The sequence below is a fragment of the Heliangelus exortis genome, chromosome 6, assembly GCF_036169615.1.
Source record: "Heliangelus exortis chromosome 6, bHelExo1.hap1, whole genome shotgun sequence".
Lineage (NCBI taxonomy): Eukaryota > Metazoa > Chordata > Aves > Apodiformes > Trochilidae > Heliangelus > Heliangelus exortis.
The window spans coordinates 4,318,576-4,343,856 of record NC_092427.1 but is presented as its reverse complement, the minus strand read 5'-3'; the positions used below and the strand labels follow the sequence as shown (position 1 = coordinate 4,343,856).

General features: G+C 38.2%; 1 protein-coding gene across 8 annotated transcripts in view; it reads left to right on the top strand.

The window, feature by feature from the left end:
* ARHGAP15 (Rho GTPase activating protein 15) overlaps positions 1-25,281 on the top strand; it is a 339,175-nt gene that overhangs the window by 35,853 nt on the left and 278,041 nt on the right. For all 8 annotated transcript variants that reach the window (XM_071746444.1, XM_071746439.1, XM_071746442.1 and 5 more), the window contains 2 exons: positions 20,372-20,446; positions 24,191-24,252. In XM_071746444.1, the coding sequence (XP_071602545.1) occupies positions 20,372-20,446; positions 24,191-24,252 (137 nt within the window). The remainder of the gene's footprint in view (positions 1-20,371; positions 20,447-24,190; positions 24,253-25,281) is intronic.

The window sequence follows — 25,281 nt, the reverse complement described above, 5'->3', positions numbered from 1 at the left end:
TCCAGAGCTTCCACCTTGATTTGGCAATGTGTATCTGCTGGAAAGGCAGTCATGGGCAGTCCAGCCTACACCTTTCTCTTCTTCCCAACCAGTTGGTGGTTCCCTTAAATCATGAGCCTTTTCCTTTAGGGAATATCAGATGCTGTGATGCAGGATGGTTTGAACATTCTTCCTTTCAGTTTAATGCTACAGGACAAGAATGGGGCTGGACCAAGTTCTTGTAGCTCAAAACTTTCTTGTTCCCAAACTCTGAAAGATGAAGCCTTTGAGCTCTCCTGGTAAGGAACCTGAGCTGACTAGGAAAACCTAGACATGAGATTTTAGCTAGACAGAACCCCATGAACACCATTATGTAATTCCAATTGAACTGATCCCAGCACTTTGGTATCTACTTCATCATTTCATAGTCCACTCCACACATTCTTGTGTTATTTTGCTAGAAAGAAAATCTGATTTCCTGCATCTACTCTGAGCGTGCATCCCAGGCTCCTGATCTTTCTGTTATTTTATCCTGCAAACAGTGGCATTCAAATATAGTGACACATAAGTAGTACTGAAGTCACTATCCTGATGCTAAATGTCCCAACACACTATGAAGCTACACCTCTTTGCTTCAGGAGGGACATAGCAACATATCAGATGTCAGAGAGATTATATTTTGTATATGTACCATTTCCCTTAGCTTTCCTGATAACCTCCTGCTGTATTTATTGCAACCAAGTAGAGAAGGAGTTGGACTGGAACTTGCCATGTTTCTCTCAGTCCCAGCTTAGACATTGTCCTGCCAAGAGATTTTGATTACATTCTTCTGCTTCTCAACCTGCAAAGGGGACTGAGGATGATGCATATCTCCTTTGCATGCAATATAGTTTGATTCAGAGCCTGGTCAACTGTGATGTTTCAATCATCCTCATTATGTAGATAACTCTGTTCTCATCATATTAACTCTATTAATTGAAATGGAATTATTCCTCAATTAAGCTTGTGAAACTGAGAGGGGAACTTGGCCCCAGGTCCTGTGCATTTCCCTTGTCTATATTCTTTATGTTTAACTGTCTCACTGTTTTTCAACAACAACAAAAAAAGGTCTTGTTCTGGCTTAATCATGAATCAATTTTGTTCCCTTGATTCCATACCCATCTGCTTTTTAGCAGGATAAGGTTTCTCTGAGGGCTTTCATGTTTTACAGTGTAGATTTCAAAAAGTATGCTTGAAAGTATTGTTTAAAAGAATGTCCTTGGCAATACGTGGTAGGGCACTCTGTGACGAGGAACAGAAGCTGTGGAATTATGTTCTTCTAATGCTATCTTTATTAAGTACTGCTTTATGGCTAAATTGTGCCACCTAACACATTTCCTTTCAAAATGACATAAGATTCGAAATATGTAGGTACTGAAACTGAGATGATATCAAACTTCCCATATCTAGTCTTGGGCACCTGACCTGCAGAGCTTCCCACAGGCAAAAAGTAAGCTCCATTTCTTTACATTTCCAATGAGAAGGGACATGTGTCTCCTTGCATTGAGTTACATTACATCACATCATGTGACACAAAGTGACCCAATGCAGCCTGACAGGAGAGGTAAAGAACCAGGGTTTCTTTTTTTTGTTGTTTGCTCTATTACTGCAGCGAAATATTTATACTACTGATACAATGAAATGGGATTGAATTATTTTTTTGCATGCCCTAACTACATGTGTTGTTGTACAATGTATGGACATGCTTACTACATGTTATTTAATGCACTGAGAAGTTTTAAAACGGACAGAGAGTCCTTGTTAAGCAATCTGCCTGTTCTCAGACACATGGTAGAAAGCAGCATTCCCCTGCCCTAAATCAGATCAAATTCCCTTCGAAGTTCAGACTTTAAAAAAAAAAATTATTTATTTTTAAATAATCCCACCTGGTCACTGTTACATGGCAATGTTTTCTTTTCTGTTTGATTGCTTTTTTTCAGGGGGAGGTTCATAGTCTTAATTAAGGATTTGATCATCTGTGATTTTGTGTTTATGGGTGTGCATGCATGCACATATTTCCATAGCCAGACTGCAATGAAAAATTTACCCTTCTAATGGCTCATGATCTTCTATCTTGAGAACAAGAAGGAACTTTGTTTTTCAGTATACAGCCTGGGGGATAAAAAAATAATTTTTTTTCCTTTTGTATTTCAGACACCAACACTGCAATGTTCCTTTGGGACATCACTGAGTACACCTAAATACTGTAAAAATTTATGCCTTTCTTTTCATGCCTATTGACTATCTGAGCTGTCAAATATTCTAATAGACCCAGCAAAAAGTTGTGTAAAAAGAGTACAGCCAAAAACCTCAAATAAAGCAAAACTGTGCTAATCCTATCTGAATCTCTGAATCTTTCCCCAGTTTTGGAATAAGATTTGAAAGATGGTGAAATACTCCATCCCATTTTCTCTTACTTTCCTCAACCCCCCAGAGCTCTACAAGAAAGATTGCTTTCCTGGATATTTCATCCCTGGCCAGAACTGGAAGCACTGCAGCTGTGATGAACGAATCTGTTCTCATGACATCTCTAGCCCCAAGGCAGGTAGAAAACCCAGACAAGATTCCAAACTTTTGTGTGTTTATTTGGACCCAAGTTTTGGGCCAACTGAGCTTCACATCAACAGCTTCATCATCCTGAAGAGATCACTCCTCTTGATTGTGGTCCTGAAGTCAGACTCTTAGTTTATAACCTCATTACACAAAAAAACCCCAACAAACCCAATATTTAAAATTTAAAGTGCCAGGTGCCAACTCTTTCCAGTTGGCTACTTCAACTTTGAGCTTTCCATTTTTTATCAGCAAATGATAAACTGAAAATTCAGTGTTCCCAGTTTAGAACTTTCTCAAAATTAAAGTATAAATCTAAAGTGGCCACCTGTAAGCACTAAAACCTGAAGACATTTGGAAAGGAATTAAACAAATTGCTTAACAAACTGCCAATTGGTTGCATCAGGTTTTACAAATAACTTTTCAGGGGAGATCCAAAGTTTAGGTTTTAATATTTTCAGGCCTGATTTTTTTCTCAGTGGGGTGAATTTTAAATTTCAATTTATTTATTTATTAATTATTTGTTTATTTTTAATCAAGTGATTGAAAAGCTGGAAAAAGAAATAACATGAAAGAAATAGAACTGTTGCAGAAGAATAAGGATGATACCACCATGAGTATATTGAGAGGGTGGGGCAATCAGCTGGTGATTGTGAGAAATACAGAGCAAGCAGGGACTTGATGGATTTAGAGGCAGGTGGGATAGAGGAAATGAGGTGGGAAAGGTGTATTTGCTGCAGCTGGGTGGAGTTGTCAATCCTGGCAAGAAGGCAGAGATAATTCTCCTGCACCTTTGCTGGTAGCCTGGGAAAACCTCCTAATCTTTAGCTGAAAGCCATGCTTCTCATATCCAGGTAGGTGTGGACTTCTATGTATGGTGTATTGCAGTGAGTTTGGCTGAAATTCTTGATCTTCCAGTCTTATGATTTTTATACTGAACTCAACAAAAGAGACATCCTTGTGTCTCTATGTGCTATACATTCCCATACACCACCAGTTCCTTAAAAACCACCATAGTTTTCCAAGAATCTCCCCTGGTTTTAATTTTTCCATTTTTTTCCTTTGTGTCAATTCATATGTGGTTTTATGGCAGATGAGCCTGATTACATGAAAGTTTACCTTTGAAATGCTTTCCATTTATCACCCAGTTTCCTTACCTAGAAAATCCCCACGCAGCCACTGCTAATGCTTGATAAGATTTGTACCTGGTAGATTCTAAATTACATTAATGCATAAAGCCAGTGGTGCCAGGCTCCCTATTGTTACAGTTATTAAAGCTGTAACTGAAATGATATCTTTCATATTGATCTTCAGCTAGCAGCCCTTATCCAGAAGCTTTGTTTCACATTAAAGACACTAATGATTGTCTCCACAAAATGAGGAGCTTAATAGTTAGAAAAAGTTAAATAGAAAAAAAGGAAAAAACTTTGATAGCCACCTTTGATAGCTCTTCATTCCAGCATCACTCATAGCCACAAAGTGCAAGCCAAGCATTAATAGACCTTTTAATAAAATGACTTAAAAGAAATCAATGGGATTTCTCACAAAGCCTTATTTCCAGCAAGATAGATTATTTAAATGTTTGTATTCCTTCTGAACAGCTCATGTTCTCCTGGAGCTGCCAGGGTTTTTCCTGGAATTTCTCAGGGTACCTTCCTAGGTTTTTGGTTTTTTTTTTCCAGGAATCTGTTCTTTATTACGTTCATGAACTTTTGGGGTTTTGTTTGTTTGTTTGTTTTAAACTGAGGAGATAGAAGTACTGTTCTCTTTCAAGGCTGGCAAAATTTCCTGTAGATATAGAGACAAGAGCAAAGTGTCTGTGGGGCAGGGAGGGCAGCCTAGTCAGATATATACTAAGAGCCTTTTTGAGGAGTCATAGGTCCTTAGGTTCCTTCATGGACTACAAGAAATCTCACTTTCTTTACCTTCAGGGGAAAAATGGTGCATCTTATCAGTACAGCTCTCCAGCTGCAATTGTGATAAATGTATCTGTAAGACCTGAGGCTCTGGTGATGGTTGGAGTTTGGGGGTGAAGAGAGAGAGTATCATTGCACTTGTTTTTTTTGTTGTTGGTTTTTTTTGGTTTTTTTTTTTTGGTTTTTTTTTTGTTTGTTTTTTCCTGGGACTCTTGTGTAGGTTTTCTGTTAGTTTTTAGTTTCTTTGTTTTGGCTTAGGGTGAGGAGCAGCTGCTGGATTTCTTTTTGTATTTAACTAGCTTAAGTTTTTTTCTCCTTCCATTGCTGTCTGTGGTAGATAGAATGTAACATAGGTGTTTGCCATCAGGTCATGTACTGTAAGCACAAAAAAACATGGAATTTTATTATCTCTGAGCTCTTTTATTGTACTTGACATGTGCTGTGTATCTATTTAAAGACTGGTATCAAAGGGAAGGACATTTTTTATGACTGGCAGCAAACCCACAGATTTCTCTATGCAAATTTTTTTGGGGGAAAACCAGGTCATGTGTATTATTTTTGCTAAAAGAGGTATAGTATGCTGGCAAGGTAGAATAGGAGGTATCAAATGAATTTCTGCTACTACAGACTGTTGTTCAGCAGAGATGATAATCTGGGTGTTGACTCAGGGGGTGTTCCCTGGCAAGTTCCAAGCAATCCAAGGTAATGGTAAATCAAATACTTCACAGGTTAAATGCTTATATAAAAAAATCATGGACTGAAAGAGAGAGGGAAGGGAAAGAGAATAGTGTTGAGGAAAAAAAAAACCCACAAAACAACCACAGAAAAGATTGGACTGTGAATAGGTTCACAGCTACAAAACATCTCCCTGATTTGGTATCAAGTAAATATTCAGCCCTTATTTCTGCAGCATTTTCCCCAGGCTTTTTCCAGTAAAAGAGCCCGAATTAAGCTATTGCAGGGACATGTTTTGGCCACTTATTATTTATTACACTTTTAGTTCCAGGTTTCAAAAACAATTAGGGAAACTGCTTAATAGGAAAATGACTCTAATTACTTGTTAATTGAGGTTATCTGCTTCACATTATTCAAAATGTAAATTGTGTTGACACTTGTACCCAGATATGATTACTTAATAAACAGAGTGGTGATGCCTCCTGAATGCACACACCTCCCAAAAAGCAGCCTTTTTATTTTTCAGCTCTGGTTTGCTCATAAGAAAAATGTTTAATATATATATACACATCACAAACTCAGTTTTAATAAGTTAATTCAAAAACATAAATAATATGTTTAAACTAGTGAAAAGATGAAGTACTGAAATACAGAAAAGAAAGCATTTATTGAGCTTGTATATGATACTGTCAGCTAAGGTTTACTCACAAAGAGAAATTGAAAAATTATGATATTACCTCCTGAATAAATAGCTTAGCTGGTGAGTATCTGGATCCAAATAAAGTACAAGTGTTAATATTTGTCATATTAGTATTTACTGGTTTTTTTAGTTTCTGTTTTGGGGATCTGCAGAAAGAGGGGGAGTGCTATTTTTTGAAAAATAAACTCATTTTGTGATCTCTGAGAGACAGAATCCTGAAAAAGGTTGTATTTGCTAGAATGAGATAATTGGTAGTATGAGAATAAAACCACATTATTCTCTTTTCCTTGTATAGTAGTGTGCTTTGGGACCTCTACCCTTTTAGAGAAATATGCAATTCTTGCATTTGGAGAAGTCTTGGGCCATGATTTAGATTTCATAGTAACTGAACGACTAATGATGTGTAAAGTCATGATTCCATATGATGGAAGTCTGTATATTTGCCAGCCATGTCAGTGCGGGTAAAATGAACAGTTTTTAAAGCATTGGGTATTGGGTTGCTTTTGTTGCTTTTCTAGGTTTGGGGTTGTTTTCTTTTTTGTTTTTATATCCCAAATGCAAACATCATCCTTAGGAAAACAAAGCTGTCCGTAAGAGAAAAAAAGCCATTAAGAAAAGATGGAAGGTAACATTTCTGTTACTAGCAAGCCTGTTGATAAGATAAAGATTTCACGTGTGTTTCCCCTTCAAATTTCCCTGTGGAAAATGAGAGGAAGGCCTCAGTTCAGGCAGAGAAGTTGTGATTTTAGCCTCGGACTCCATTTTTGTGCATTAAACTCAGGACTATGAATTGCAGAGGTATTTTTTGGAAATGTGAGGTGTTTGGGGAAATGGGAAAGGAATAAGGGAAGGGAGGGGAATGGTGGGAAGAGGGAAAAGGTGAGTGCTTTGGGTACAAGAAGGCTGTTTGCACAATTCATATGATTAGTTTTTCCTGAATATGTAAGCATAACCCTTCCACTTTGAATTTTTTTGACTAATAAGTTTCTTAGCTTATTATCTTTATAAGGCATTTTCTACACATCTATTACTCTCTTCTACTTCAGATTTTGCCAAGGAATGAGGGGAAAGTTGTGAAGCCCACAAGGATGGAAGTTTTAGAGCTGTGTTTATGCCCATTAATTTTTCTCTTCTATGATATTTTCCCATTTTCACTCTGTTTGACATTGAGCCTGAGCTTTGTTCCTGACTTGTAGCCTATGGCAGTGAAACAGGGAGCTGAGGCATCACGGAGATGTGGAGCACACAGAAAAAGAGAAGATGTGTAAAAACTGAAATGACATGGCAGCTGAAGCAGCTTGTTGCTCAGCTTGGTTGCATGTTTGAGTGGAGAAAGCGAGGTAAATTGTGATATGTAAGAGAATAACACTCGACAGGGTGTATGATTGTAAGGTATAGGGATGCTCAATCATGTGGGGAGGCAGAAGGCTGAAGGACAAGAGCCTTCAGTATCTACGTGGTTGTAGATATCCCCATGACCTACAAAACAGAGGGCTCAGAAAAATATCACAGAGCACATGCAAGCAATTTTAAGAAAGGAAAAGTACATCTGTACCGTTTGCCTCTTAATCTGTTGGTAATTATTAAAAGCTTAAAATTTAGGGGGGAAAAATGCACTTTCACACGCTTCTGTGTGTGTGTTTGGATGGTGAGCACATGAATTCTCACAGTAGTACTTACACAAACAAACATTTCCTGCTGACTATACTTTAGCACTTATTAGAGTTAGTGTCTTTATGCTAATTTTTCTGAACATTTATAACCACCACTGTGTCTGTGCCTGAATGGGTTTATGTAATAGATCTGATGATCTTCAGCTCTGGAGTGGGATATTTTTTTTTAAGGTTGGTCTTTACAACATTTTGGATACTTCAGCTTGGAGGAGAATGGCCCTTTGTATACTGACATTAGAACATTTTAAGAAGTTTGTTCAGAGTTTTGTTTAAATCTTGCTTCTTCTAGAACCACATAGTTTGCAAATTAATTCCTCTGGCAATGTGTTGGGTTACCGAAGGAATTATAATTTGAGGGGATTTGCTTGTGATTGGGTTCTGTTTTAACACACACACATGCTTAAACCTGCAAGAAGATGAAAGCAGGTATTTTAAAAATTGTGGCACAATATGCCAGCTTGCCTCTGCTTTTCTGGTTGTATGTGGACCTGTAGAAATGAGGCAAATTGCCCTATTTGTTTTGTTTTGGTGACAATGGCTGTATAAATGTCAACACAGTGCAAAATCACCATTATTTTAAAACTGGAGATTCTGGGGTAGTTTTGTACACTCTAGAAGACACTGCACTGTTTTATAAATCTGTAGTGACAAATATATTGACTAATCAACATTTTTTTTCTGTCCTGGCACCCATTATAGAGAGAGACAGGCCCTTTACATAGTGAAAAGTAACTAAAATCTTCCCTGTGTTAAACTTCCTCCCCTACACCTGGTATTGCTGTAAGCACAGCAAGGCTGCACCAGACTTCGCTTTCATTTTAACCTGGAGTTTTCCACGTTCTTTAAGGTCTCAACTTGGAGCACAGAAATAATTTTAAGAATCTTGTGTTCTCCCTAATTTGAAGACCTTAATGCTCTTACACATGGTCAAGGTGATGCAGGAAACACAGGAACAGGCAACTGAGGGCTTTTTGTGGGATTTTGGGTTTTTTTGTTAAATCAAGTGTTATTTACTTAGAAGAGGCTGATGAACATCCCATGCTATTAAAGACTAAAACCATATTGAATGGCACCTACCAGTGGTACTAATTTCAGAAAAATAAGCAAAATTTGGTGAAATTTAGATAAACGTCATGATAAACCTTCAAGCAGTTTTCTGATGGGATCTTTGCCTCTAGATTTCAATCTTAAATACGTGTTGGGTTGTCATGGAAACTACAACAGGTTCAAAAAGGGCAATCCCTGGCAATAATCAGAAAGGGAAAAAATTTTGAGCATGTCTCAAATTTATATGCAGATTAAGATAACAGACTATTGGGTAAACTAATAAGAAATTTGTGTAGTGTTTATTATTATATAATAAAGTTAGGAATATCATTGTCAAATTTCAGAGCAGAATTTAAAATATATTTTAAAAACACCCAACAAAACAGCATTATTTTTGGATGCAAGTCTTATTGAAAAAGGCAGCCATATTTGTGAAGGATACTGAAAGTTTGTAAGTCACTTGACTTAATAGTACATGACATTCTGATTAAATATTAGCTATGTGCTGTATCAGTGAAGCACACGTTAAATGGATTAGGAACTGATTAATTTGCACGTTTCAGAAAGTAGTCCCTGGGGAAACATCATCAACTGGGTGAATTTTTAGAGTTGTTCTCAAGGGAATAGTACTAAGCTTGACACTAATCACTCTTTTTATCCATGATATGGAAGTAAATAGAACAGTTCTAATGACATTTTAAAATAAAGCAGAGATTGATGGACTAGCAAATAGGTCTGGGGAAAGGCACTTGGGGAGTGTGATCTGGATTGCTTAATGGCTGGAAGTATGTTTTAATTTCTCCAAGTATATGTATACATGGGAAAGGCAAGCCAGGCTGTTCCCAGAACTAGGAACTGTATTTAGTGAGTTTAGTGGAAAACATGATTTCTGTGGATGTTTCAGTGTCAAAAAGTTTGAGCTGCCCCTTATGTGTGATAATGAAGGAGAGAGACAGCAAATCTTCGTGTCTCTCTGTGGCACTGATGAAAAGGAAACTAGAATAGTGATCTTCAAATAATTAAGATTATGCAAAGAAGAGGAAAAAAAAAAACACAGAAGTATTGGAGGTTAAGAAAATTGTCTTGCTGATGAAGGACCTACAGACCTCAGCATGTTTAAATTATCTGAAAGAAATTGAAAGGCAATTGATTTCATCCTTACCTACATTAAGGGACAACATTGGGCACCAAACGCTTCTTTAATGTAGCAGAAAAAGGCAGTACAAGATGAAACGTCTGGAAGTTGGAATCTCCCCAAAATATAATGAGAATTACAGTACATTGTGCAAAGACTAGTGGGAAACTATCAAGAGAATTGGTAAAGTCATAATTTTTTCATGCCTTCAAATAAGAAATGCATCCTTTCCAGGGAGATATCAAACAACAGAAATTTCCTAGGCTAAGTCCAGCGTAGCTTGAATAAAAAAAACTTGGATAAACATTTCTTCAAACTGTGCCATCTTGATTCCTTACCCATGTCAAGGGGTGAAGAAGGAAGAAGATCCAGTGTCAAGTGCTGTTTGAAAGCCTTTACTGGAGTGAATGAGGAAGAAACTCAGCACAGAAGTGATAAACCAAAGCCTGTTTCTCTCCATTACATGATGTGTGGTTGTGTTTTTGCTGACAGTGTGGTATGTGTGCATTGAAATATATACTCAAAATTCTATTTTTGTGTACCATCAAAGCTTCTAATAATATTTGACTCATTTGTTTTCTTGAGGTGCATTTTTTTTTAAACCAAAGCTGAGCTTTTAAATATTTTCATTCATTTCCTATCTGAATATTGTTAATAGGAAGGAGTCATCCTTCAAATTGACCTTTGTAAAATCACCCATTTGGTTAAAAAGTTGTTTGAAGTAGATCAGTGATTATCTTGGTTACTCTGTTTCTTTCATGTCAGTGTTTATAAAGGCACCTGGGAAAATATGTTTAAAAATCTTCCTTCACTACTTCTGTTGTATATGTACTTTGGTCCTCTGAATAATGCTATCAGGAAATAATGATTTGGGGTTTTTTTGTGGGATTTGGGGGTCTTTTTTTTTGGTTGTTTTTGAGACATGAATAGAGCCAACAGGGCTGGAAAAAAAGCACTCACAAGTTTGCTCAGGTTTAGTGCAAAGGAAAGGAGGAGCAAGGGGCAAGACTTAGATGGCCCTCTAGATGTTATGAGCCTGACAGGTATCCAAGTGGTTCTGTATTGCAGTCTCTAATTTTGGTCTTTGAATAATTATAGGAAGATGTTGCTATGGGGTTGTCAGTTGTGACCTGTGTTAGAAGATATTCCTTCCAACCACATTAACAATGTACTTTGTGAAAATTCCTGCACTGACAAAACCAAAGGACTTTCATTGTAAAAGCCAGTGCTTGCCTGGAATAAACAACCTAGAAGTTAGAAAGGAGGTAGTCTTACTATTTTCCCCCCTTCAGGTTAAAGAAGCCGAATGAAGTTTGGAAGTCGGAGCAAAATGGCTTGTATTTGGGTTCTTTGATTTTTGTTACTGGATGCTCATACCAACCTTTTTTTGGCTTTCATTCCTTACAAATCTCATTTCCTTCTGGAGCCAGGACTTTTTCAGCTCAGCTCCTGTGAAACTTGGACACAACATTTTGACAATATGTCCAGACCAAAACAGATCAAGTAGTCACCCATGACTGATGCAGCAGAGCATGCTCAAAGGCAAGGCTGATGTTTCCAAGCAGCAAACAGTTCTCTAGGGTAAGGACAGAATGCTCAGACCCAGTCACCCCAGAGTAAAAACTAACTTAGATGCAGCTTAAATGTGCCTTCAAGCACAGCTTCCACTGCTGACTAGATGAGAGCCCCAAGCCAGGTTGCAGACCCAGCCATGCTACAGCTTCTATATCTCTCTTCAAGCCTCCTAGCAAGCATCAGTAATTGTTAGAGCAGTATTGGGGTGTGCCCTGAAAAGGGGAGAAAAAACAGAGAACACTTGTTAGAATAATTTTGTGAACATGTTTCATGGGTATTTGCAACTCTTTTTATTAATTTTCCATGAGTGTTTGTAGGTGGGATAGTTTGTTCGCCAGAGTGTTGGCAAAAGGAGGAGTCCTGGAAGACTCTATTGGAAATAATTTCTGCTGCAGAGATCTCCCTGATTTTCCTCTTTATTCTTTTAAAAGTTTCATTCATCTAATCAGAGAGCAGAAGCTTTAGCATGTAACTGTTCTAATGACTCCCACACAGTGTATAAAGGATGGCTAAAGGATTATGAGCAGTCTGTAAAAGTACCATGAGACTTATATGCATATATGAAGTTGTTCAAATATATTTTATTAACATCTTACTTGAAAATATCCTTTTGGAATAGTTAACAAAAATATTACTTTCTTAGGTAGCTTATTATTTAGAGTAATAAAATTATTATGTGTTGATTTGCTGTAAATCAATCTGGGAAGAAAATTACAGTTTAATTTCAACATCACTGCTTTGTCCTAAAATGTCTGCAATGAGGGTGGCTTTTGGACTCAAAGAAAAGAAAAAAAAAGAAGCTTATCTTTTCTACTAATTTTTCTAGAAAGGATCCCTTGTTTATCAAGTAGGTTTTGTTCGTCATTATTTCAGAGGTCAGTGACACAAATTAAAATGGCTCTTTGTTAAAACAACTTCTTTTGCTCTTTACTTTTTCTGGTGTCAGCATTTGCCAGGGAATATTTCCTGCTGTGTGGTTTATATGGAACGCGTGTTGAAGGTAATCAGGCTTAGACAGGTCTGGATTTGGTTGCCACTGCTTTCTGTGTGACCTACCATTGATTCCACCAAGTGCTGTGTGGTGCCCAAGGTAGTTTTAAGCTAAGCTGGGTCTAGGAAGCAGGCTGGCCAGGGAAGTGAGGGAAACTGGGTTTGTGTGGCCATGGCTATGCTGCTCTGATGCTTGAGCCAGTTGTTTCAAGTTATCCCACTCATCCCTCCCCTGCCCTTGACAATGCCGAGCACATTCTTACAGAGGAATCTTTGCAATTTCCTTGTATCGTTCCATTTTGGGGTTTTTTTGCCCGCAGTAAGCACACCCCTCACCCCCCCCTCCTCTTTCCACTCCTGGCACGGTTACGTCCACAGGTGTTATTAAGTGTAGGGGAGCATGTGGTGTCCATGCTTCAGTGCTATCACAGAGGAAGGACTTCCTACAGGAAAAAAAATGATCACTTTTCAGTATTTTACAGGCTGCCCATCTAAGCCCATCATTGCCTGGCATCTACACACTAAGGGCAAGGATCCAGCGAACTTGTGAGTGGGCACCATGCCATCTGAACAGATGGGCATGGAAGTAGGCAGCCAGTAGACCATGTATGTGCATCAACTGTGGGTGTTGAGGGCAAGATTCCCAGTGGAGAATGTCCAAACAGCTGTCTGGCCTGAGCCAACATGCCTACGACCAAGCAAAAGTGCCATCCCTAAATCCTGCTGAGCTGGATTAACCTTCAAAAAATAAAAATTGCTTCTGCAGTAGCATAAGGTGAGTTTTTGGCTTGTTTAAATCCGAGAGAAAGGATTAAGTAGGCAGGATAAAGAGATGTGCTAACAGTTCATTAGAGAGGATCCAGCATTTGTCTAGGAATATTAATAATATGTTATACAAGGCTATTTATGTGGTATACAGTATCTGATGACTTTCAGGAGTGTGACATCAATGCTAATTATGCTCTTTCTGCTAAGACTGTCCTTTCAGGAGAGACCAAGCTTTTCAATGAATTTTGTTTGTAGTATACGTGCTGGATGTGATTTTGTGCAGGCAAATCTTTGGGATTTTTTTTTTTCAACATTTACTTACAATGTTTTAATGATTTTTTTTTTCTTTTTGTTTACTCCCCACCCTGAGTGTAATGTTCTGGGTGCAATTTTAGGTCAGAGTTGCTGACACAGTTTGCTGTTACAGCCGAGTTGTCATAATTGTTGTTTTTCTTAAGATCCAAAGGGGACCTGAAAGATAATCTCTCATTACTCTTTGTATGAACTTTGATTTTTACCTTTTATAGACATAAGATCAAAGAACACACTCTTGCAGATGTAGATGTCAAAGACCACTGAAATAGTGATGTCTATTGCATTTTTGTTCCTGCTGTTTTTACTTCATACTTCCTCCATCATTGGTGGGCAGCTCATCTGTAATTTTACTAAAGCACCCACAGAAGCTTATAAACCAAAAGTAACAACTGCATTATGAATGAAAAAATGATTTTTCAATATATTTTAAAATATATTTTTATGTATGGCTAGATGAATGCTGTCACAGTGTGCACATTGCTGTATTTTTTTCTGTATTACAGGCTGTAACAGAAAAGGCTAGGACAAATAATACAAAAAGCCTCACTTTAAATGTTTCCTTGGATCAATGAATAGTGTATTTAATACAATTAAAGCATATTGAAGTTTTGAGACCACGTTCCAGTTTGATTTCCAGTTGGAAACCCTGAGGATTAGAAGCAACGCAGCTGTTGGTGCCTTTTGTGCTAGTTTGATCCCCAGGTACATGAATCTGAGCAACCCGTGGCCAAATTTAGAACAGCTTTAGGATTTCTCAAACTTATATGGATGGTAAGAATCTTTTTGTGGCTGCCTCCTCTTCCACATAGGGTTTTGGCAGATCTCCTGCTCTTGAAAAGGCTAAAAGTGAAGCCAACTACATCAGCTGGGACTCCCTCAAAGCAAGGATCAGTTGGACACGTTTCAAAGTCCATTTGAGTAGCAAGAGAGGAACAAAAGGGCTCCCACTCTAGGGAAAATCTGCTTCTGGGAAAAAACAAGCCATTCATGGAGAAAAGTACCTAGTGCCTGATATAGGTTTATCCTTGGAGGTAAAATATTGGCCCAGACTGGTTATCTCAAATTTGGAGGATCTCTCCCACTATTTTGAGGAGGAAGATGACATTGTTTCAACCAAACCATGTTTTGTAATCAAACTCATGATCACGGAGAATTAGTTCATATTAACACACTGGCTGTAATTTAAACTAGGATCTGAATAATTATTTTGTTCTGATTTCATGAATAGGCTGAATAGGCTGAAAGGCTGAATAACTGGAGGTACTCCAGGAGTACAAGTGTCATGGTGCTGGTCTGCAGCAAGTTCTTTTTACAAAATACCTGCCTTCCCAGGACTGGCCCCTTGCACTGTGGGAAAGGTCTCTAGAAATCTGGTTTATAAGAGAGGGAGAGGTGAAGGGAAGTAAAACCATTATAATTATTTTCACAGGCTTGGGAGAGCTGAACTGAATGGAGCGGGCAGCGTGCTCCAGGGGAGATGTGCAGGGGAATGCAACACAATCCTGCTTGCTTTATTTTTTTGCCTCCCACTGACTTCAGCCTGCAGATTCTGCTGAGAGCATGTCATATGTAACCAACTCAAGCCTGTAAGGACTGTGAAGTGGTTTTCCTAGTAAATGATGCATAGAGAGATTATCTGGTCCGCAGCCAGCGCACAAAAGCTCCATCCGTGCAAGTTCCTATTCCCCAGCAGAGCCTTTGGTCACCTGTATAGTAACAATTCTGGGGGGCCTGGGGATGGAAGGTGAGGAGAAAATGAGGGCTGGTGGGGGAAGGAATGAAACTGCTCTTCGTGCCTCTCACTTTCTCTCTACAAGTCTTGGAAAACAAAAGAAAATCCCAAAGCAGAGCTGACATCGTATTGTGCTGCCTTTTAGTCTCCATTTCCTTTTGGTCTGAAGAAATCTATTTGAGATAGGTAAGGAGGACAAAGAAGGAAAACAAAAACCCTGTGGAGGATGGTGTTAGAGAATCCATGACCATGGCTGCTGGGACACAGGGAGCTTTCCCTGGGGCTGAGTGGGGCCTTAGGTTGAGTTCTTGCACAGCTCGAACACTCTGAGAGCATCTGCACCAGCAGGTCGAGGGGAAAGAGGTTGCTCCTGATGTTCCTTCACAGCCTCCATTTCTTAGTGATGGACCAGAACCCATCATCTGCTGGGATCACAAAGGAGCATCTCTGAGTGGGAAGCGCCATGGGATTTTCTCAGTGCCTTTAACAGCAGAAGAGAAACCATATTAAAGTAGAACTGCTCCCAAATAATTTTTTATGGGTAATGGCAGACTTGCCAGGCTAAGACAGGATCTTTAAAACAAAAATTGTTTAGAGCACAGCAGTGAGTGTAACGTTACAGGATTTTCCTTTCTCTTGCCATCACCTAGGTATCTTTCAAGGGATGAGGCCATTAAGGAATACTTCAGTACATTTGTGTTAAGTTTTTCTATCTAAGCAGTTATGAGCTGTTCACTGCAGCAGGGGAGTGACTGGGAACAAAATGATGACAGATGTCACCAAATCAGGTATCACCCTTCCTTCTCAGCTGAGGGGAATGGCTTTCCACAGAAGTTTCTGTGACTGGTTTATACTTTTATTGCCAACTTTCAAGCTGCCACTGGTAAGTTCGATCCTATAAAGAATGGAGTGTTCTGGCCCTGATCCAGGAAAACACTTAAGCCCATTGGAGAGTGCTTTGCTGGATCAGGTCCAGAGCAGAGCAACATGCAGGAGAAAGCTCTTGACAGTGGGGGTTTTCTCTCCTGTTTTGGGTGTTTATAAAGGGATCTCAACATACATGATTGCAGTGTTTGTAGGATGAAAGAAAAATAACTAGAGCCGTAAAAAGAAAAGTGAAAGCATGAACAAGGTGATATCTTTTGGTAGGAACTCTACAAAACCTCCTTGAGAACCTTATCTTTGGAATACTTCAGTGAGTGATGGAGAAAATAGCAGGTAGACATCTTCCCAGGGTTTCTTCTCTAATTCCCAGGATTTCTTCTCTAATTCCCAGGATTTCTTCTCTAAAGCAGAGCTCTACTACACCAGGTGCTGCTTGTTTGAGTAGACTCTGGTCTTTCTAGGTTTCTTACAGGTGACATTTGTGGGTCACCTGTAGTGAATAATGTCACAAAATCATAGAATGGTTTGGGTTGGAGGGGACCTTTAAGATCCTCACTTCCAGGGAGGGGGCATCCACAGGTCCTCTGGACAACCGGTTTCACTGTCTCAACTTGATAATCCTGGAAAACAGCTAGAAAGGTCTTGCCATTATCTTTATTATTTAAGGATACAAGTGAATTCAGAATAATTTTTCAGGAAATAATTCACTGTACTTTGCACCAGAGATGCCTGCCTGGGCCTTTTGAGAAGAGCCAGTTGGTTTTGTTAGGTTTGGCTGAAATAAAAAAGAAGTAAGCAAGCTTGTCCTTGCCTGGATGAATTAGGTCAGAAGAGTGCTCTTAATGGGAAATAAAATCCAAGTCAGTCCTCTGAGTCTCTTTTTAAATCAGTGCCACACTATTTGAATGTAGCAATGGGTTAGTTGTGATCAATTCCTCCAAAAAGAGGGAGAATATCAAGAACAAACAGGAACATAGAAAGAAATGAAAGTAAACATCAGGTATTTTACTTCATCAGTGTTAAAACAGCAATTGTCAGATGGTTGTCCCTTTGCACTGGGATACCAGGCATGGAGGCTTTGCCTTTCTGGAAAGTGTGATGATAGATGAGTGCTTGGATGCTAGAATGACTCTGGTAGGAGATGGATACCCTTTAGCTAAGGGAAGGAGAGGGGGGTGGGGGGGAAATGCTGAGGCTGAATTTAACAAAACCAGACTTGCCCACAGACTTGCAAGCGCTGGCAGAGTGGATTTTTAATGCTGCAGGTGACATTGTTGCTGACTGAAGAATGTTCATCAAATCAGAAAACTGCTGATAAGCTGCCTTTCCCAAAAAGGGAACTCACAAACTCCTCCTGTAAATCTTTGCCTCTCGTCATACCCTGGGAGGTGAGGTAGAGGACTTGTGACAGATATTATTTAGGTTTTCCTGCAGCTTATTAGGGTAATCAAACAGAACTATAGAGGAAAAAAAAAAAAATCTCAAAACATCTCCTTTATGGGCTATTAAAAACTGAATAGGAGAATGAAAGTAATTGAGCACTTTTCCCTTTGTATATTTTGGTAAAGCACTGAAAATTGTGAGTCTGTGGAAAGATGAGTATATTGACTGCTACAGGTTCTAATGCTAAGAACATTTTAAGACTGAAATTAATATGTCAGAAAGAAAGTGATATGACCTACTTTCAAATACTGCTGAGTTAATTTAAGAAGAAGTTTGTATGAGGCCTGCTGAAATTCTGTAAGATCAATCTTATTAAAGAATAAATAGCATCTGGTTTTATTGAGGTTTTTTTTTTTCAAGCTGTTTTCAGTGTTTTTTTTTTTTTGATTTTTTTTTTGGTTTTGCTGTTGTTTTTTAAAGTTCCATTCTTAAACTAAAAGGCTGGTAGAAATGAAGAAGAACTTTGTTCAAGTTTTCATTAATTCCATTTGTAACCCAAATATTTGAGGTGTTTTTTCCAGAAGAGCTGGATCTTGCCTTACATAGCTGTGGACTTTTGTTGTGTTTCTGTAACTAGATTTGGACTTTGGGATTTTCTTGCATGAAATTTCTCATTGCTGGGCTACAAAGTAATGTTGTTTTCTTTTGGTTTTGCTATATAAGAGAAAGTCTTTTTTAGCAAGAGTGGCACATTAAATAAGCAGGTGAGAGGTCAGTTTTTCTCCTTGCACACCTCCTGATGTAATCTTTGTTGTAACCAAAGCAGAAATAGCTTTTCAAAGGACATAGCATCTATAATTGGAGTTTAATATTTTTGTCCTTTCACATTCCTGGAAAGTTTGCTATTGTCTCTTTATTGTATTACTGCTAACAAGGTGCTAGTACTAAAATAATACTTTTTTACTAACTCCTTTTTTCACTTGGTTGTGGGTGGATTTTGTGCTTCTGAGAGAGTCTTTTTAGCATGTACCAACCATGGGGTTTTCTTTTGCTAATGCTCTGATGGCTGAACCAAAGACCTGACTGAAAGCTCTGATCAGTGCTGAACACTTCACAAAGTTGCACAGAGGGCCCCCAGCAGCCACGTAGGATTCCTGGAGAGAGGAGCTGAATGTTAAAATAGGTACTGCAGAGTAGTGGTGTGCCTTGTTATTTAATTTGGGTGAGGGAAGAATATATTTTAGAAAGCATCACTTGGCAATATGCTCTGTTGTGTGTTATGGAATAATTAGAGTGAGAGATCTGGCTAAGAAAGACTTTCTCTGATCTAGACCTGAATAGTTTAGTTATGTTTTGAGCACTATAGAACCTTCAGTGTTGTTGAACAGTAAAGATAAATGGAATTAATTTATTTTGAATTTATATACATGCCTCTGCCTGCATTAATATTAAGTTCCATCCAAAATCTAAATAGAAAGACTGTAATCTTAGAAGTTCTCTCAATAGCATCAGCAAATCATTCTTGTTTACCCTACATGCTAATAAAACAGGAACATGACACTCCTGAAAACAAGATTGCAAAATACAGAAAATGTGGTCTGACATTTTTTTTCTCCCCAAAGGAGGGACTGCCACTAACTAAAGTATTTCTTATGAAAGCTCGATTGCTTAAGATGCAGAATATTAAGGGAGAAAAACACTTTAGGACACAGCCATGTCACCAGCTGTTACTCACCCTTAATGAAATTGTTAAGTGATATTCTTCATAAATAGGTCAGAGAAACTTTTGAATTGTGAAGAATGTTTTATCTCTTTCTTTGAAATGTTTGTATTAAATTTAGAACGGGTAATTCATTAAGCTCATTAGCTTTGACTGGGAGAGTAGAGCAATATCTAGGATATAGATTTCAAGGCTTAAAAATGTTAGTGCTTACAAATAAACATGAAAGCAACGTGCAGAGAAAAAATATGGGATCATAATATGTTTAACTGTTTTTTTGAGTGTGGCCCTCTGGATTAATTAAGAACATTTTCTATATTCAGATGCTTAAATATAAACAGAATACATTATGACTTTTGGTTAACTCTGCTTTAATAGGGAAAAAGAGAATGCATTATGATGGATACAGTGGAAACTAGCTGAGAATATATTTTGTTCTTTGCTTTTTGGCTACAGTTAAGAGAGAAAGTTAATCACTGCATTTTACAGGATACCAACTCCAAATTATAAACAGTAAAAGTTTTTAATATCTCTACACATGCACAAGCTTTTCAGTGACCTGTTCTTTGTTGCAGATTTGCAAGGAAGCAAAATGCTCTTGAGCTCTGCCAAACCTCTTGGTTCGTGCTGCAGCTTTTATTTAGTCTTCGTAATTCCTGGTATAATATAATATAATAATTTTCCAGAGTTAAGACCATATGGTTAGGCTGCCTTCCTCATGGAAATGAGGGAACTGGAGGAAATCAAGGACAGAGTCCTTGAGAACAGTCACAGAATCAGAGTCCAGCATTGCTGTAGCCTTCCAGTCACGGAGAGTTTAGAAATAACCTCTAAAGCAGTTTAAGCATGTCAGACATATTTTTTCCTACTTATTTTCTAGTTTTTCATTGACTTGCTTTGTGGCCTGAAGCTTATAATTAGCATCTTTCCCATTTCTGTAAAATAAGTTTCAGAGCACCCAAGCAGTTAAGCAGGTTTTGGTGATTCCTGATGGAAAAGTCATTATTTAAAATGGTTTTACCCATTGGTTAATTTTTAGGTAAATTTACCAACAAAAGCCCACATTTTTTACATGTTTAGGGTTTAGTAACTGTATGTTTCAAACACACAGGTTTCAGAGAAACACCACAATTTTCACAGAAATTCAGTACTGAAAGAAACCAGTGTTCCAAAACTCCATCCAGTGCATGCTGTGCATGCCTGGTAATGAAATTTGTTGGTCCACCTTGACCTACGTGTCTTTGAATCCTATCTGAACTTAAATCCTTGAATTATCTTCTTTTTTTTAGGTGAGTCGTCATAGAAGAAATCACTCCCAGCACAACCTGATACTTTCAGACATCATTAGTACCCAGGACCACATGGTAAGCAATTGCTCTGTAGAAATGATAAATAATCCCTGTTATTTTAAATGTTTATAATATAAATGTTACACACACTTTACTAAAGAATAAATACATGAGGCTTTGGATGCCTCAAGATGTTAAGGGATTTGAGGGATTTTGATTAATCAACAAAAAGAATAATTTTAGGAGGTATAAAACAATCTATATAGCTTGGCATGCTCTTCATTGAGTTGTACTATGCTGATATTTCATCACTATTAATACTTGGTGTAAAGGAATGTGACAATGTTTTTGCCCATAGTAACACGGTTTTAATGTTATAATAATTTTTTATGAGTGATCAGAGAATAATAGAATGACCTGGGTTGAAAGGGACCTGAAATTTAGCAAAATTTTCCTGGAAATTTAAAGACTAGGAGGAATAAAAAAGGGGCAATAAAAGGGTAGTGGTGTGGGGTTCTTATGTTTTTATGAAAAGAAAATTCAGATGCAAATACAGAATCATCAAAGAAATGTTGGCATCAGTGGTACTTTTACCAACACAAACTTTTCAGGATTAGGTAGATTCAGAAGTTTTGAATTGTTCTAATTAAGATAGAAACTATGTAGTCACTACTTTTCCTTACAGTTTCTAACACTAGTAGCTCATAAGAATATATTTTACTATTATTTAGAAACTCAAATATTTACACATACACATTCCTTCATCTTTAATATTCTTCTAAAAAGCAAATTAAAAAACAAAACCAAAAACCAAACGGAAAAACAAACCTCCCAAAAAGTTCAGACACAAAACCCCACACAATAATTCCATTTTGTTATCTCTATTCTGTTCTTCAGGGCATTTTGGGTCATTTTCTCATGTTCCATATGTTGAAAAGGTTCAGGAAGGGCACAGCTTAACAACAAATGATGATATTTATTGAGACAGAAACAACAGCATATCATTAGGATATACTTGGTATTCTTTTTAATCTAATATCATGCATTTAGGGAAGTATTTTAAATTGATCCTGAGCTGTTTTGGAAGTGGTTTTTCTTGAAAACAAGTAGAACAGAAAAGGGGCTATAATACCTTAAAGAGAGGTTATGAAAATATTTGGGTCATTCTAGAAATCCTCTTACATGTCTTTGTGGCAAAGATGCTTTGTATTTCCTTAATGTCCTTTATACTAATTACAGCAAAACCTCTGTACATTATCAATTAATGAAGGCCATGCTATTAAGAAAAAAAAAAAAAAAAGGACAAAATAAGAGAGCACCTTTAGTAATTCTGTTAAAGCAATACATATGAAAGTTACTTTGCTTAGCATGGAGAGGTCTCAAATGAATTGAAGATCTTGTACTTTTGAGCTGTTTAACTTAAAACAAATGGTGAGTTTGAGCTATGAAATTTAAATCAGCATATTTTGTATGCCCAGCATTTGTTACTGGATTTGATGTTCTAGCTCAAGACAATTATAAGGGAAATATGACTGAGCAGCAACATTTTCAGCTGGAAGCACACCCAATTTTTTACTTCCCAAAATATGAGAAAGGGGTGATTCAGATCTGATGTTGAAAATTGTTTGCCTCTAGTCTTGGATTAGTTAAAATAACGGTTTGGGATGAGTGGTTGGTAAACTTTAAAAGCATGAGATTTTGGGTCTGATTCAGAGAAGCAATCAACAGATTGAATTTTTAGCCAATGCTCCTCCCAATTTCTGCTTCCAGATGGATAGAACTATTAAAAAGAACAACCATTCTCATATGTTATTTGGCATCTCTGGCCCTGGCCAAGCACCAGAAGTTCTATGCTACAAAAATGAAGGGTTAGAAGGGTTAGAAAAATATTGAGAGATGTAAAATGAGTTTGATTTTTTTAAAACAGAAAAAAAAAATAGTAGGTGGAGATGAGGATTAAGTCTTATTTTAGCTCAAATAATTCACCCATCCATCACTAGATCAATAGTGACACAACTCTGCACGATAATCCCCACATACTTTCTCTCTGGATTTTCTATGGAAATGATATGCATGACAGGAATTTGCATGAGATAAGTACAAATTATAAAAAATGCAGACAATAACCCTCATGCACCCATTTGAGAATGTCACCTAAATTGTTGTCCACAGACCTACAGACCTTTTCATCAGTACAAACAGCTGTGTCTACAGTATGTATTTCATTAGATGCTGTTTACCAGCAGCAGAAAATAATCTAAGGAAATAGTTAAACATATTACATTGTTAACAGAATGCTATTTTCTACAATCAAAATAAGATGTTTGCTTTAAAAGTCCTTATGTTGCATGTTCAACCATGTTTCATTGCTATTTAATGGCTTTGCAGATGGGAAAATTGTACTGAAATTGTTGCAAAATCACCTTGTGACACAATTTGCTGTGAAGATGATGTGGAGTTACAGCATCCTGTCCTCAGGAGTGTTTGAAAGGGAAAGCAGACATGCTCTGAATCACACTTTTGCTTCTTTTCCCATTAGTGGTACAACTGGGATGTCCTTAGCTTGTTTGATCTGATGAGATGGCAGGTCAATGGGTCTGGCTGAAGACCAGTCATCTTGTTTTGTTTAGTTTTTAATTTCTCAAAATAAATCTAGGTAGCCAAAAAGCCACCCCATCCAAAGCTGTATCTCACAGCTAGACAAGGGATCTTTCAGCAGATCATAGAGAGCCAAGTGTCTGGAAGGGCCTTGGGCTTGGGGAAAACGTGTGCAGAAATGCAGAGGAATGTGAATAAAGAGGGAGAAATGGAAACAGAAGACCAAGCCTAGGGCTTGCTTCTCATCTCCCATCACTCAAGTGCAACCTGGATACCCTGCAGCCAGGGTTGTAGCTTTGTGTACGTCAGCAGAGTCCTTCAGCTGCTCTAACACCACAAGAGAGGGACACGTCTCAGCAGGACCAGAGTATGGGATCTACAGAGGTTCTACAGGCTGTTAACATCACCTACTTCTTTGTAGAGGTGATAGCCAAGGGCTGGGCCTTTTTGGGTGTATTTTGGAAAATGCTTTCCCTGGTGATGATTCTAGTTGCAGGTCACATGTTGTGAGCTGACAACTGCTCAGCTTGGTGTGTTCCTCTACTCTGAAACAGTTCAGTTGGAACCTTGAGGACAAGTTCTCCCTGCACATGGATGCAGACACTCCAGGGAAGTGTGACCTGAGGGGTTCCTGCCTCAGTTCCTGCCCTTATGTGAAAAGCAGCACCAGAAAAAGCACGATGCCCTTTAGCATCTTCCATGAGCCTTGTTCTGGTGCTGACCCAAAGCAAAATTTGACACCTACAAAGGCAACGTAACTTTATCTGTTGTGGAGTTATTTGATGTTTCTCTGACACTAGTTACCTCTAAACATGACTCTTGAGAATATAAGAAGCAAGAGGGTTCTACAGAAGTATGGTGTTAATGAAACTCAGTGTATGAAATGATACTTTGGTATAATTTACTTGCAATACATTTAGAAATAATTTTATTTTTACCTATAGCTAGAAATTTTGCTTGCATTAGAATAAATTTCTTCTAAATCAACCAGCAGAATTGTATGTGGGTTTTATTCAGCTTAAATCTGTACTGATTGACTTTAAGTGTTGTTTGTGTACTTTCAAAAGAACTGAATGTATCAGAATAGGTGAGTAAACCCATGACTCAAAATGCTCTCAGTATTAGCTAGATGCAGACTTTTACACGTGCACTAAGTGGATATGTTCATCTGAATAAATTCTATGATTATGACATGGGGTTTTTTTTATTTATTTCTTGCAGGTAGTGGAGAAAGAAGGATATCTCCTAAAAGCTAAAATAGCAGATGGTGGCAAGAAACTAAGGTATTATATATTTACATTACAGAACTTACCAGTTGCAAAATTCAGGGTTGATGCAAGTTTAGGGATGTGTAGCAACTATTGCTGCTAACAACCAAACTGCTATTTTTTCAGTATTAAACCACTGCATGATTTCAGTCCCAGCTGCCAAGTGACAGCAGCTAATGGGCTCACTGATGCAGTGAGTAGGTCTCAGTGTCAGCCTCTAACTTACATATAACATACATATATCAAGGGCAACCTTCAGGCACCAGGCAAACCCATAATAAATTTTCCAGTGGCCAAATTTTAGGTGCTGAGTGTGTGCTTGAGGGGTCAAGGATGGGATTTAGGAACACCCTCCTACATGTGGTGATGCCAAGGCAAGATGAGCAGAAGTGGTCAGCACTTATATGCTCAGCACTGTGGTGAAAATGATGCATTAATTTGGTGTGGTTTGCTGTATTTAGATGCATGTAAAGGAAGTGCAGTGCTGTGACCTGCACTGTGTTACCAATTTGAAATATTACATTTTCTGCCTGGAGAAAGGAGCAAAATTATCAATATCTCGTTCTAAACCATACAGATCCTAGAAATGTTCGTTGGAAAGGAAGTCTGGAAGTTACAGAATTACAGAGTGGTTTGGGTTGGAAAGGACTTTGAAGGTCATCTAATTCCATCCTGCCTGCCCTGGGCAGGGACACCTCCCCCTAGACTAGGTTCCTTCCAGCCCCATCCCACCTGGCCTTGAATACATCCAGGGATGGAGCAGCCACAGCTTCTCTGGCAACCTGAGCCAGGGGCTCAGCACCCTCACAGGAAAGAATTTCTTCCTATTAGGTAATCTAAATCTCTCCTCTTTCATCTTGAAACCATTTCCCCTTGTTCTATTGCTACATGTCCTTGTAAAAAGCCCCTCTCTTGATTTCCTGTAACCCCTTCAAGTACTGGACTGGTCTGGTCCAACCTAACCTCTGACTTGAAACAAGAACATTGTCAACATCTGGCTGAGCCTTCTGCAGCTGGATGCCAGCAGAGACTGGAAAAACTGGC